Raw genomic sequence first — 15050 nt, forward strand, 5'->3', positions numbered from 1 at the left:
TATATTTTTGGCCATATGTGAATCATCAAAGCTTCTCATCTGAGAATGCAGCAGAATGTGTGGATGGAGATCTTCATGCTGCCAGTAGCTCAATGTTTGTTTTGTGTAATCTTACACTAAAGGTTGTAAATGTCTTCTCACAGAGAATCAGAAGATATAAGCATCTCATCATTATATTTTCCTCTGACTGCTACAGTACAGTAGTGTGTCTCAGTTCAGCTGTTTTGCCTTGTCTTTTAAATATCAATGTAAGACGCTACTTTTGCTGATCTCCGCAGTTTCATGAAGACCCTTGGGACAGATATTTACACCGTTCGTTCATGTATGAGGATCAGGTATGTTTTTAAGCAAATCTGTTCATTTCATCAAATAGCGCAACAAAAATAGGATCCAAGGTTTACAGTTCATGCACATCAAGTACTGCATAGAGGTCTTAAAGAGCACATATTTTGCAATTTGAAAAGTTTCATATTTGCTTCAGGTCAAAAAACACTTTAGCTTTTTATAATATGCATTTATTTCTTTCCTTATTTCCCGACGACTCTCAAATCAATCGTTCAAAAATCTATCTTGCCAAACCCATCCTTTTCGTGACGCTACTAAACTCTCATTTGTCGTAGTTGCACATTACTCTATGGTTACGGTGCTCGCATCTTTCTTGTTCTTTATAATAATGATACTGCACCACACGGTAAACTTGCTTTACACTTACGTTAGTTAACCGAGCCCACAACTTGGTAGAAAACACCCAAACAATAGCAAATGGACACAAAACTGCAGTTTGTAAACCAATGTATTGCTTATATTTCATTGTGATTCCAATTACTACACAACTACATTAGGAGGCTCAACAGAACCTAAAAGCAACAATTATTAATCTTACTTACAGGTTGTGATTCGGAAAAGCAATCTGGGCCACATAAACTATGCACTAACCCATCCTTCATGGTTAACCCGGTTTACAGATTAGAAATGCAGTCATGAGTGACTGTTGTGGCATCGCAGATGAATTTTAAAGTAATTTTATCACTCAAAAGTCATCTTTGAGCATCATAACAGTATACGTAAATGTTTTTCCTATGAAATAATTTGTTTGAATTTAAATTTTGGGTGAACTATCCCTTTAATAAACAAGACACACACCTGTACTGTACAATACTTTATACAGTACTTTAATGGGTGAATATCTAAACATCAGTCAAATACAGTAAGATTCAGAGTCCCCCTATAGACCTCTTGTACCAATAACAGTTCAAATCCTTTTTGCGTACAGCTTTAATGAACTGTATAATTTAGACACCTCATTTTTTTTAAACCTTGAAATGACTCTGGGACAGCACACCTGGGGCCTCATTTATGAAAGCATGCGCAGGATCCTTATTAAAAGTCTATGTACACACAAAAACCTAAAATAGCGTACGCCACAAAAAAATCAGATTTATAAAACCATTCGTATGCATACCAGCAAGCAATGTTCCTTGAATAAATCACAGATCACCTGAAAGTGTGCGTACGTGAATCTGCCTCATATCCCACCCTATACACGCCCTTTTTTAACCATAAATAGTCAATGCAAATCACCTCCTTAATGCTGATCTGCATGTTAATGAGACTGGCATCCAATTGTTAGTTCTTAGCTAAATGCTCCTGGCCAATAAATGCAAGCCATTGTCATAATCCTCCAGTATTGGAATCACGCAGTATATATATATATATATATATATATATATATATATATATATATATATATATATATATATATATATATATATATATATATATATATATATAGGTATTGTTTTTACACTGTATTGAATGGCTTTGCAATGTTTCGCATTACACTGTCAATTAAGGAGCGCCATCAGATGCCGTCTTGTTTATACATGCACTGCAGCTCCCTCTTGTGTTTTTTAGAGAGAAATGCAATCATTGCGGTGATCTGAAATGATTGCGACGAGGTCAAACAATCGCGATGAGACGATTATTTAATCATTGTGACAGCCCTACTGTATATATAAATCTGAACTCTTTTCCATGTAGAGCTATGACTGTGTTGTGATGGTAAAACACCCAGAGAAGTCCACTGGTATGTGGAAAGTTGAAGACTGTGGAGATGAGAGAGGTTTCATCTGCAAGAGGAACACAGGTTAGATGAAGAAAATACATCATTGCATAAATGTTATAACTGTAACTCAATCCAATGACATTGACATGAGTTTATGGGTCACTTGTTGATCTCTTGCTGTTGATAATCTGTAGTATTTTGTGTGTGTTTTAGACTCTCAGCTGTCTGCTCCCGTGACCACAGCAGTACCACAGAAATATTCCAGTCTGGGCAATGATTCCTATAAGGTCCAGCTGGAGAAGATGAGCTGGGATGAAGCGAGAAGACAGTGTAAAGCTGATGATGCTGATCTTGCGAGTATACTGGACTCCATCAGTCAGGCGTACACCAGCCTCCGAGTCGACAAACTCAAAGAACCTTTGTGGATCGGACTCAACAGTAACCTGGTAATTAATTCATCTCTCTTCACAATAAACACATTCATATAATATCTTATACTGTATAATAGACTGTAAAAAAAGATGGATGACGTCCCTTCGCTCTCTTCCATTGGTGAAAAGTGAAGCCACCAGTGTCCCGATACGGCGCTGGCATCTTGGGTCTTGAGTCTGCACAGTAGCAATTTCGGGACCAGTCCTGCGCAGTAGTGAGCAGGAAGTAAAGCCACGAAATCAAGGCCCTGCCCTCGCTCTCGTAGAATGTGCATATCACAGCTGTCAATCATGACGTCATACCATTATTTTAAAGCATCAAATAACTAACTAAAAACAAACTTAATTTAAAAACAAACACTTGAATTTACATCAGCGTGATAAAAACTACAGTAATGACAGAAACCAGCTTCGGAAAAAAGATAATTGAAGTGTAATTAAATTGTTTAGTTGGTCTCAAGTCCCATTGAATAACATGGGGGAGCCTGGGTTTATGAGCTATACTGGGACCAGTCACTGGGGGGGGGGGATCGAGACGTTTTGGCTTCACTTTTCAGGGCTTGTGCGGCACGCTTGTACTGTATACAGATTGCAGAAATGATTTTACTAACATATGAGTGTGGTAATGTGGTTTCTTCAGACAGGTGGACGCTATCGCTGGGTGGATAACTGGCTTCTGAGCTACAGTAAATGGGCTACAGGAGAACCCAAAAACAATTTAGCTTGTGTTTATATTGACACGGATGGAGACTGGAAAACTGCAGCGTGCAACAACGCATATTATTCCCTCTGTAAACGATCAAAAGGTATTTCATTATTATTATTATTTATCTCATCATTAACATCTCTGATTGGTGGATCTCTCCTGAGGATTGTGTACTGTAGTAGTAGAGATGCGGATGGGAATTTCTGGTTAAAGAAACAGGTGCAAAAGAGGTGTGCCAGAGTGTTATTTTGGATTATTTCTGAGGTTGAGGCATTTGCCGATATTTAAAAGACAAACAAAGACAATTAAATTAACAGCAAATCAATAAGTTTATATGTCATTATAACACAGCTAGATATCGCAACATTCCAAGGTTTTTTCTATTTAGCGTAATAAGCAGGATCAACCCAGTCTCACCCCGACACTTGACCATTCGTCATATGTTGACGTGAAGGGTATACCTTTCGCGTCATTTTTTGACGAACTGGGGACTTCAATACTATTACGTCCGTTGCATTCTCTTTCCTATTTTATTACCATTTGCGCGTCGGTTTAGGGTTAGATTTACATAATGACATCCCTACCCAAACCTAACTCTAACCCCAACGCCAGGTGACAACTGTTTCTAACCCCAACGCCAGGTGACAACTGTTTAATTTCGCGTACACTGTTTAATTTCGCGTACACTGTTTAATTTTGCGTAGTCTAACCCTAAACCGACGCGCAAATGGTAATAAAATAGGAAAGAGAATGCAACGGACGTAATAGTATTGAAGTCCCCAGTTCGTCAAAAAATGACGCGAAAGGTATACCCTTCACGTCAACATATGACGAATGGTCAAGTGTCGTCAAATATTGACGACATGGGGTGAGACTGTGTTAGCAGGATAATGTACAGGCAGCTGGTAGTTATCTTAGTTAAACATTAGAGGTAAAATCTGTATACTGTAACTTTGCATTATATTTTTAAGTTGCATTTAAATACTAGGATATTTACCTTAAAAAATTACCATATTTATACTGTATATATATAACACAAATAAGTGTTCAAATGTCACTTGAATAATTCGAGGTAATGGCAGAAAATAGATATCTAAACAGTGACCTGTTTGTTATTTTATTACCTGACATTGGTGAGCATACAATTTAAGAAAATATAATTCTTTCAATGTAATTATTACAGTTTGCGAATGGTTGGCAGAAAAAAAACATATAAAGTTTAAATTAATTAGTGATGCACCCAAATAAAATTTCTTGGCTGAACCCAAATATTCTGGAGGAAAAACTACTACTGCTACTGCTACTGCTACCACTCCACCACTACTACCACCACCACTACTACCACCACCATCACCACCACTACTACCACCACCACATAATATAACCATAATGTAGTGGCTTACCAGAGGCTAGTTATTTTCGTTTGAAAAACAATTACCCCCTGAAGGCCTTTGTGTATCCTCCTGGAGCCGTTTGGATTACTTTTGTGAAGGATGGATGCACATTTTTGGGTCTTGAAGGAGGTGGACCCCATTAGTTTACATTTTAACAACTGAATTATCTAGGACATTTTCTAAAATAACTGAAAATGTGTTTGTCTAAAAGCATCTCGGATGGCTTGAAGGTGGGTAATTCATGGTTTTAATATCATTTTTGCCCAAACTATCCCTTTAGTATGAAGTTTAATACATAATGGGCTTCAGTGACATCAGCACCAATGTCTGTCCAGCATGAGCTACTGAAAACTGTGAACTTCATAAGTTACTAACAGATGAACATTAACAACGTGTTTCACTGATGCGCTTGATCTCTGCCACTAGGGTCACATTAAAGCGTGATCACAGGCAGTGGTGCATCATGTCATTTTTTGCACACTGTGGTCACTATCACACATTGCTGTGTAGTGATGTGAAAAAAATAAGGACTGAACATTAACGCCAGAGGCGGGGGACCATTTCGTTTTTTTTACTGCATTAAATTTTCCTAATTGTGATAATTGATCATTCCAATAAAAGAAAAACATCTAGTAATCCTTTACACCGGTCCACAGCTGTTGCCCCCACAGATCCTCCTCAGCTGGCGGGTAACTGCCCTGAATCAAAGAAACGTAAAAGTTGGATCCCATTTAGAGGACACTGCTATACGTTCATGACCTCCATGAGAGACAACTGGGCTCATGCCACAGTAGAATGTATAAGAATGGGTGAGATGCTGTTTCGTCTTATGAACACTACTTTTAATTGACACTAATTGAATTAAATGACTCATGTCTTTTTGTGTCGAAAATCTTTTCTTTATGTATAACAATGTCTTCTTTCTGAATCTTTTATATCATTTCATTCTCATATTGTTTAAACCTGAAACCCCTCACTTCAATGAAACAAAGTTTTAATTTAATGCTAGATACAGTTGTCGGTCATTTCAGGTGCATCTCTATTGAGTATTGAGGATCCAATAGAATCACAGTTTATCCGACAAAACCTGGAGATCCTGCAGGATGAAGTAAAATCAGTCTGGATTGGACTTCACCGCAGTCATATGGGTCAGAACGAACCTTCATCTAAACCAATACAACACATTTAAAATCACAGAGATATTGAACTGATGTTTGTGTGTGACAGGTGATTGGATGTGGATTGATAATACGGTTGTGGATTACACAAACTGGAAACCGCGGATGCGGGATAGTGATGAAAATTGTGTTGAAGTTCAATCAGACACTGGGATGTGGAGCACCAACAGCTGTAATAATCGCAGAGCTTATATTTGCAAGACTGCTAAAGGTCTGACAAATACACTTACAAATAATCTGCATTAATATCACATCACCTTACTGTATGTTAATATCTACATGTGTCTTTTTTAACAGTTATACCACCAACAGAGAAGCCATCATTCTCAGGTATGATGAATATATGTTGAACATAATCTGTAAAAAGTGTTTTAGTGTTCATTTCTGTATTTTAATGTTCTATATCCACAGCTGTAGATAAATACCAACAAACACTGACAAAACAGAATACTTGTGTAAATCAATTATTATTCTTCAGTTTTATCAGTAATATGTGTTTAATGTTATATTGCAGATCATCAGATAGATGAGACATCTCATGGATCGGCTGGCATCGCTGTAGGCATCGTGTTGGTCATCATAGCTCTTGTGGGTCTTGCCGGGTTTCTGTTCTTTAAGAGAAATCCCAGGCCTGTGATTGGACAGTGTACATTTGACAACAGACTCTATAACAACTCTGATCCCTCACGGCCACCTACAACTATTGATACTAAAGGACTTGTTGCCAACATTGAACAAAATGAGCATGCGTAACACAAATTTGAAAATATAAGCAATATATACTGTTAAGGCAAATGTATGCAGATTAGTCTCACCTTCACTCTTTCGCTATAGATTCTTCATCGGCAGTTTCAAACACATAACTGGACAGCAAAATCCTCACAGTTAAACAAACACTGCTGGGTGCATATATTGTCCCAATCTTACAGAGTGTTAAAAAGTAACACTGAAGCAGAGTTAAATGTTTGCTATTCCATTTAAAGTCACCATTATGGTGATCAGTGTTTCTTTTAGTTGGAATTGACTCTTAGCTTCTTAGTTTTTTCTAACTGCTATAACTTTGTGTAATTAAAACATGTTTGTTATGGCAAAGAAAAGACAGCAGTTCAATTCTACTATGGTGGCTAATATATAAAGACTACACATCATCATCTAGAAAATCGATTAATTAATTTAGTGTTTACACTCTAATCTGAAGTATCTTTTTCTGTCAGTAATGTGATACTACAGTGTGAGATCCAAAACTCTAATAGCAGTTTGTCATTCTAAAGAATTTTTAAACACTGACACATAAAGGTCCCGTTTTTCCTGTGTTTTTGAAGCTATGATTGTGTTTACGTTGCGCAATATAACGTGTGTTCATGTTTTGTGTGTAAAAAACATTTGTGTATTTCTCATTTATAAAGATTTATTTATATTTTTAACTATTATGAAATCTAGCATCACTAGAATGTAAACACAGCAAATTTGCTAAATTATTTGTCAAAATGGTCTGAATTGATTCGAGAATCACTTTGAGTGATTCAGTTCACTGCATACATTAAATCGACTGAAGCCACGTGAAACTGAAGAACACAGTGGAGACAAACAGCCTTGAATCTACAGCAACCAAATCACAAAATGCATTGTGTTTTTTTGCCAGCAATGAAGAGATTTTGTATGTGGAGAACATACTACTACTACATTACTACAACTATAAGATTATTAAACAATAAAAGGTAAAGAATTTAAAAGTAGGCTGTGCATTGTATGACATTATTGTGTTGCTATGAGGACATATACAAACCTCAGAATATGCAGGTTTGGTGAAGCAAATGTGACTGTAACTTTTCAAATTTCCCTTCAGACCATAGACTGTAAAATATGTGGACGTAGTGTCCGTAATGTCACCCATAGGTTTGTGAAGAACTTTTTTGAGTGGGCGGTGCCTGTTGTCACCATCTTGGCAGCACGTCACTGAACATGTGGATAACCAAAAATGCGCAAAGAGTCAGGATGAAGGTGAAGCCGAGGTGGCTGGTTGATGAAACCATGCCCGCCTAGCTTGACTGTAGTGACAGCAGTGGCAGTTCACCATCAATCAAGTGGCCACGCCCTTAATTATACAGAACTTTAAGGCTTAAAGGAATAATCAATTTTCTTAAAAGAAAAATCCAGATAATTTACTCACCACCATGTCATCCAAAATGTTGATGTCTTTCTTTGTTCGGTCGAGAAGAAATTATGTTTTTTAAGGAAAACATTGCAGGATTTTTCTCATTTTAATGGACTTTAATAGAGCCCAACATTTAATACTAAACTCAACAATTAACAGTTTTTTTCAACGGAGTTTCAAAGGACTCTAAACGATCCCAAACGAGGCATAAGGGTCTTATCTAGCAAAACGATTGTCATTTTTGACAAGAAAAATAAAAAATATGCACTTTTAAACCACAACTTCTCATCTAGATCCGGTCGTGATGCGCCAGCGTGACCCCACGCAATACGTCATGACGTCAAGAGGTCACAGAGGACGAACGCGAAACTATGCCCCAGTGTTTACAAGTGTTGAGAAAGAGGACCTTCCGACGTTGTTGTATGTGGAATGATACTAATTAATGTCTTTGTGTCAGTTTATTGTTTACAATCATCCGCAAATGTGCTTTTCATATATGTAACACGTGACCTCTCTACGTCACTACACATTTACTACGTCACGCAGGACAGGACCTAGACAAGAAGTTGTGGTTTAGTGCATATTTTTTATTTTTCTTGTCAAAATGACAATCGTTTTGCTAGATAAGACCCTTATACCTCGTTTGGGATCGTTTATAGTCCTTTGAAACTTTGTTGGAATATACTGTTAAGTGTTGAATTAAGTATTAAAGCAACACTATCTAGTTTTTTTTACCTTTAAATAATGTCTCTAAAATTACTTCAGTGATAGAACAACTTTTAACTGTACAAACTGTACTGTTGCTGCAACCTGAGCAGACTCCTAGCTGCTACAAGCACACTCTGAAAGTGGCGGTGCAGGGTAGGAAACACACCCCCGGCCCCCGCCCGCCTGCAGAAGAGTGTCTGATACCAGGCACTGTTGCGCTTTTCAACCACATTGGGGAGCTGTAAGTGATTTTTACATGGAAACTACATAGTGTTGCTTTAAATGTTGGGCAATATTAAAGTCCATTAAAATGAGAAAAAATCTGCAATGTTTTCCTCAAAAAACATAATTTTTTCTCGACTGAACAAAGAAAGACATCAACATTTTGGATGACATGGTGGTGAGTAAATTATCTTGATTTTTTAAAGAAAATGGACTATTCCTCTAATATTATTTATTACGAAATAATTCACCCCCCCTCACAGTTGTCAAGAAGGACAAAATTAGCTATATAGACCAAAAACACTTTTTGTACCAGGCTGTAAACATATTATTTCTGCTGTAATGTTAGGCATTTTAACATGGAGCTCTATGGAACTAACTCGTTTTTGGAGTCAGCCTATAGTGGCCAGTCGATGAATTGCAGTTTAAATAACTTCTGTATTGGCTTCAACCAAGAAATCGGAGGGTTGCTCCTATCTTCAGATTCTCAATCTGCAGTCTGCCTGGCCTACATTATCTTCATGATAACACAAAAAGTGTGTCACGACTTCGGCCTGATCGGCCGTCTCTTTTTGTGTGTGTGCTATACACCTGGTTTGCCAATGTGTGTACCTGTACCCTCCCTCTAGTAACCTCCCAAAGTACTCTCGTAGCGTTCCTCTATGTTCAACTGTTTCCCTCATTAGTTCACTATTTAATTCCCTTGTGTCCCTTGTCCTGTGCGAGACTGTTGATCTTACAGTTGTCCTTTTCCCTTCTTGTCCACTCGAGTTGGACAGTGAATACCTCGAGTCAGTGAATACCTAGTATTGTTTGAAGTGTTTTCCCATTGCGTTACCTGTCAGTTCCTCGGGCTCTGGAGCATTGATCCTTCATCTCCCTTCTTCCTCTTATCTGTTCCTTCAGATCTCACCCAGCTGCCATCTGCCCGGCTCTCCTTGCTGACCTTGTGCCAGGCTACTTTTCGGCGGTTGGACCTGCCTCTCTCATCTTGATGCTCGCCAGCCTTACCTTGCGCTCTATCCTCCTGGGAACCCTTGTGGCCGCCTGCTGTGTCATGTTGGGTGTCAACCCCTGCATTGGCTTTTCCCTGTGCCAACCTGCCCTGGCGCAGGACCACCTCTCTGCTGAGTTTTTCCTTTGTCTGCTAAAAAACTTTGTGGCCTGCAGCTGATCTCTGACTCTACCTTGACAAACGTGTTCAACACTGAGACAATGGATGTCCTTGGAAAAATAACTATTGTGATTTATTTTCTTGTTTTTTTTATCTGTATTTTAATGTCTTTCTCTGGGACAAAGTGAAATAATAAGATAAGACAGTCTGGGAATATCTTCTGGAAAACAAAAACTGAAGTGGTTGCCAAATATATATATATTTTTTGTATATCACAAATCTGTCATTTTATGCCATTTTTGCACAAAAATCAAATTTGGAGAGGAAACAGAATTTCCATAGGGCAGCATGTCAGAGCTGTGTAGCTTGAACTTCTCATTTCCTTATTGTCGATCTTCTCCAGAACTGCCATTGTGTCTCTTATCCCACCAGATCAGCAGTTTCTTCCCATCCGAAACACACAAGTAAACATTCACTTGTATACATTTGGCAAATGTTTTAATCAAAGGTGACTTACAGTGCAATGCAAGGTGTACATTTTATCTGTTGTCTGGTGATTAAACCCATGGCCTTTGCTCTGATAACACAATGCTCTATGAGATTCACAAACACCAAGCTAAGTAAATGATTTTCTTTTTGTCTCGTCTCGTTTGAATAGTCCTTCATATGTTAGAGTCAAGTATTGTCTTATTCATCATCTTCATATTACAAATTTGTGTATCTTGTATCAGAGCACTTAAAATTTGGTGCTTTGAGTACAATTCACTCACACTGACCACTGGATGTTGAACATGGCACCTCATGGCAAAGAACTCTCTGAGGATTTGAGAATTAAGGGCCGCTCACATTATAACGATAACTTTATGCTAATTTGCTCACATGCGTGGCACTCGCGCAGAGCACTTGCCTATATGGCATGAACTAATATTGGATATTTCTTGCAATAAAAACTTTTGCAATGTTTACATATCACTGAATATGTAAATATGCTGTTTTGGTAGGATTTACACAGCGGGTAACCAGTAGATGTACGCGTTTCGCGTAACTCTAAGCAGTAAATCTAGTAGTTTGTGTAATATCTTACCTCTTGGCATAGTCAGTGTTGTAGGACAAAAGCATTACATAATAAATTTTGTTGTAGTTGTGGTGTGAACTCTGCTATTCTCTTTAATATAAAACCATTTTCAAAGCTATATTTTTTATAGTGTTTGTCATAATGTGAACGGCCCTTTAGACTCCCTTTGCTCTCCAAAAAGATAGCCAAGGCTATAAGAAGATCAGTAACATCCTAAAACTGAGTAGCAGTACAGTGGCCAGGGTCATACAGAGGTTTTCCAAGACTGTCCGCCAGGTGCAGAAGCTGGGTTCAAAAACAGAGACATGAGTGCTCCCAACATTGCTCTAGACTAGAGGTTGCATTAAATAGATTATTTCTAAACGCACTCCACCTCGACCACATGACAGGATGGAAACTTTTACAAGAGGGTATATAAGTGTCTTACTCTTCAAACGTACTCGCCAAACACAACTGAATTTCTTCACGTTGACTTTTCAGATATGAAGATGCTTTGACTGTTTGTTTTGATTTCTTTATGTGTTGCAGTACAGCCATCCAGTCAAACAGGTACAGTATGCTGGTTTAATTTTTATGTTATTATTACCAGGAGTTATTATTAATGTATAATACTGGACATTGTAATATTTAATATATTAATTTTTGCACTTTATAATGACAAATATTTTGTCTTTTTTGAGCATCATTTTGAACAAAAAAAGAACAAAATATAAATATTATAGATGCTTCATGAGTTCTGCAAGTCAGTGGCACTCTTAAAAAAACCTTGGTAGCCACTGTAATATTAAATCTCTTTGACAATGTCTGATATCTATTTTTCTTTAGACGACAGCTCTTGGATATCAAGGTACATCTGCAATTTTGATAGATGTATACACACTTTGGAAAGCTACTAAAGAACTAATTAAATAAGTAGATGACAGATGTTGTGATAACTAACTTATCAAATTGTTAACTACTCATCTCCAGTAAAACATTTGGACACACATTACTGAATTTAGCTCCTGGTTTTGATTCACCTTTAATTGAGTGACAGTATTGTAAAGTGGAGAAAGGGAAACAGGACCAGGAAAGAACACGGGTCGCTATCTGATGTGACAATCTACCAGACACAATCTCACATAACCAACCGGTTGATTGAAGAACCTAAATAAACTAGTAACTGTAGGTACATTTTCTAAAACAATCTGAAGTGGCAAAACTCTGGTTACAAAATGTTACAATACTGTTAGCCGGACTCAAAAGAGCCCACTCCAATGTCTCTACGATGTTCTGATGCAGACATAAACCTCATTCACACAGACCTCTGGTCCCAGAAAATACCCGTAAAATTGCCAGACAAGCGTCTGTGTGAACAAAAACTCGTTCCGTTAATCTTCTGGGATCGTTGCCGGAAAGAGGACCTAGTAAGATACGCGGGTAACCCTCTGTGTGAACAAGAATGCCATAAAGGGCGTGTCGAAGTGAGGACGCGCGCGTCATCATCACAACACAAGTTATGGTTCAGCTCCTTACAACGAGAGATAACATGTATATAAACATTCACCACGAGAAATGTTGCAAACTAGATTGAAGCAGTTATCAAGAAATGATATATGAGACGCATAAACAATGACGCACGTGCCGTAGTGAGGACGCGCGTGTCATGGCAACATGAAGTTGGTTCAACTCTTTAAAATCAGGGATTTACAACATTCACTACGAGAAATGTCAGCAAACTAGACTGAAGCGGATATCAGGTAAGTTAGCTCGTTACTTACTGCGTTGAAACGGAGATCATTCAGCAGCATAAAAGACTATCGCGTCACGTGCTCATTTGAGCTATAATAAACGAAAATACCCGCATGTCATCCCAACGAGATATATTGTTCAGCTCCTCAAAATGCGGGTTTTAAATGCATATAAACAATCACGATGAGAAATGTCTGAAAACTGTATCAAAGCAGAAATCAGGGAGCTTGTCAAATATCCACTCTGAAGCTGAGATCATTCACCAGAATAGAACTGTGCATTCACGCGCTCCTTTGTAGTCTTATCATAAACAAAAATGCACGCGAGTTGTTTCTGGAGAGAGAAATAATAAATAATATGCAAACTTCAGACGCTGCGTAGAAGAGAGGGCGGGACTTTCAACATGTCACGTGTCTTTCCGGGACCATCAGAAGCCGTGTAAACTTGGCAGTGTGAATGAATAAAATATCAAGCGGTGTCGTAAAATTCCAGGATGCCTGTCCCGTGTATCTTACGGAATATCTGTGTGAAAAGGGCTATACAGGTCTTACTAAATGGTTGCTAGGGTACCTCTGTTTGGTTGCTAGGGAGTGTTTAGAGTTATCCTGTCAAAATTTGTTGCAGTGTTAATTGTATGACATTTTCGCCCCCTTGTTTGTCTATGGGAAAATTCGGGCACCTCTTACACCCAAATGTGAGGTATGTTTAACATAGCCTGCCACGCTCTTCAAATGTACTTACCCACATGTTTCTACGAAATCCTTGCTTAAATGTACGAGCCGTCAAAGTTCACCGCAATGTTAAGTCTGAGATTTTTTGGGTGATTTTTCATCCCCTGTGGGAACATCATGCAGCCAATTGCTTAGAAAACTCATAGCACACCACTCCTCAATAAGCTGGTCGATTTGAGCCCTCATTCATGGGCCTGGGACAAACTATATGGGATGGGTTACGCGACAAAATTGTTTAGACATATAAAGAAGAAAAATAAATTATGGCTGGGGAATAACAATAATGACGCTTTGCATAAATGCAAGCACCACTAAAAAATGTTTATGCAGTTCATATAAGCGTACATTTCCATGATCAAACATGTTAAAAGGAAAATACTGACAAACAATAGCTGCAGTCCACATGACCGTAAGTGGACTGCGAAATGGACTTAACACGGTATTCCGACAATTTTAAGTAAGATTCCAATCCAAAGGGAGAGAATATTTTTAGTTCAAAGGGCACTAAGAACGACATCTGGAATAAGTGATCATCACTTTACCAGAAGTTGAGACGGGTAATTAACTCTTTCACCGCCAGCGTTTTTAAAAAAAGTTGCCAGCCAGCGCCAGCGTTTTTCATGATTTTCACCAAAGTTTAATGCCTTCCAGAAAATGTTCTTCTTTAAATATATAAACATACAATATACCAAATGAAAGAACAGACCCTCTGCTTTCAAAAAAAAAAAAAAAAAACGTTTCACCCTACCTTCAGTGGTTCTTTTGTAATCAGCTTTTGAATATGGGTAGGTTTCTGCAAAAACACCACATTTTGAGCAAAAAGCAGAGATAATTCCATTTTTGTGACGGACTTTTCATAGAGATCCCATTCAGAGCGATCTTTAAAACAGACACGGACATGCAGCCGCTTGCCATAGGGCAATACTTCCGGGTCTAAAAAGTTGCGGAAGGGCGCCACCTGGTGGATAATAGCGGTATTGCGGAAAGACGGAAAATCTCGTCATTGGCGGGGAAGCGTTTTCTCTTAATTGACGAGATATCTTGTCAATGGCGGTGAAAGAGTTAACCAGCTTCTGAAAACCAGTCAGTATTTGTTGTGACCACCACCTCACACCACACATGAGGTGACCTCACGCAGTGCAACACATCTCCTTCACATAGAGTTGATGTGGTTGCTAATTGTGTGAAATGTTGGTCCATTCCTCTTCGATGGCTGTGCAAAGCTGCTGGATATTGACAAGAACTGAAACACCCTGTCGTATACACCGGTCCAGAGCATCCAAAACATGCTCAGTGGGTGACATGTCCACTCAAGTCAGTACTGAGCATTTGCCCACTCAATAGACCTTTCTCACAACTTCCGTATTTATGACCGGAAAATACGCAATCGTCGCAGAAATCTACTTTCTCCGCAGTCAAGGCAATGTAAAAAGCCGTATCTGTTCCATCAATTCCCTGTTGATGGTGAAGTTAGACAGAAGTCTTAACTCCGTATAAGGCAGTGGTTCTTAAAGAAATGTATATTATAAAATGTCACAAA

General features: G+C 38.4%; 1 protein-coding gene across 3 annotated transcripts in view; it reads left to right on the forward strand.

Annotated features, from left to right (window-relative positions):
- The window catches only part of LOC135743917 (macrophage mannose receptor 1-like), a 172729-nt gene that overhangs the window by 35581 nt on the left and 122098 nt on the right, over positions 1–15050 (forward strand). Inside the window, exons 23-31 of one of the 3 annotated variants that reach the window (XM_065261820.1) lie at positions 279–335; positions 2041–2146; positions 2279–2511; positions 3137–3302; positions 5253–5405; positions 5628–5744; positions 5824–5985; positions 6072–6104; positions 6289–7198. The exons of the other annotated variants lie outside the window; for them this stretch is intronic. Of the exons in view, the coding sequence (XP_065117892.1) occupies positions 279–335; positions 2041–2146; positions 2279–2511; positions 3137–3302; positions 5253–5405; positions 5628–5744; positions 5824–5985; positions 6072–6104; positions 6289–6527 (1266 nt within the window). The 3' untranslated portion in view covers positions 6528–7198. Of the gene's footprint in view, positions 1–278; positions 336–2040; positions 2147–2278; positions 2512–3136; positions 3303–5252; positions 5406–5627; positions 5745–5823; positions 5986–6071; positions 6105–6288; positions 7199–15050 lie in introns of those variants that run through there. 3 annotated transcript variants of the gene reach the window in all.

Source organism: Paramisgurnus dabryanus, chromosome 2 (genome assembly GCF_030506205.2).
Source record: "Paramisgurnus dabryanus chromosome 2, PD_genome_1.1, whole genome shotgun sequence".
NCBI classification, from domain to species: domain Eukaryota; kingdom Metazoa; phylum Chordata; class Actinopteri; order Cypriniformes; family Cobitidae; genus Paramisgurnus; species Paramisgurnus dabryanus.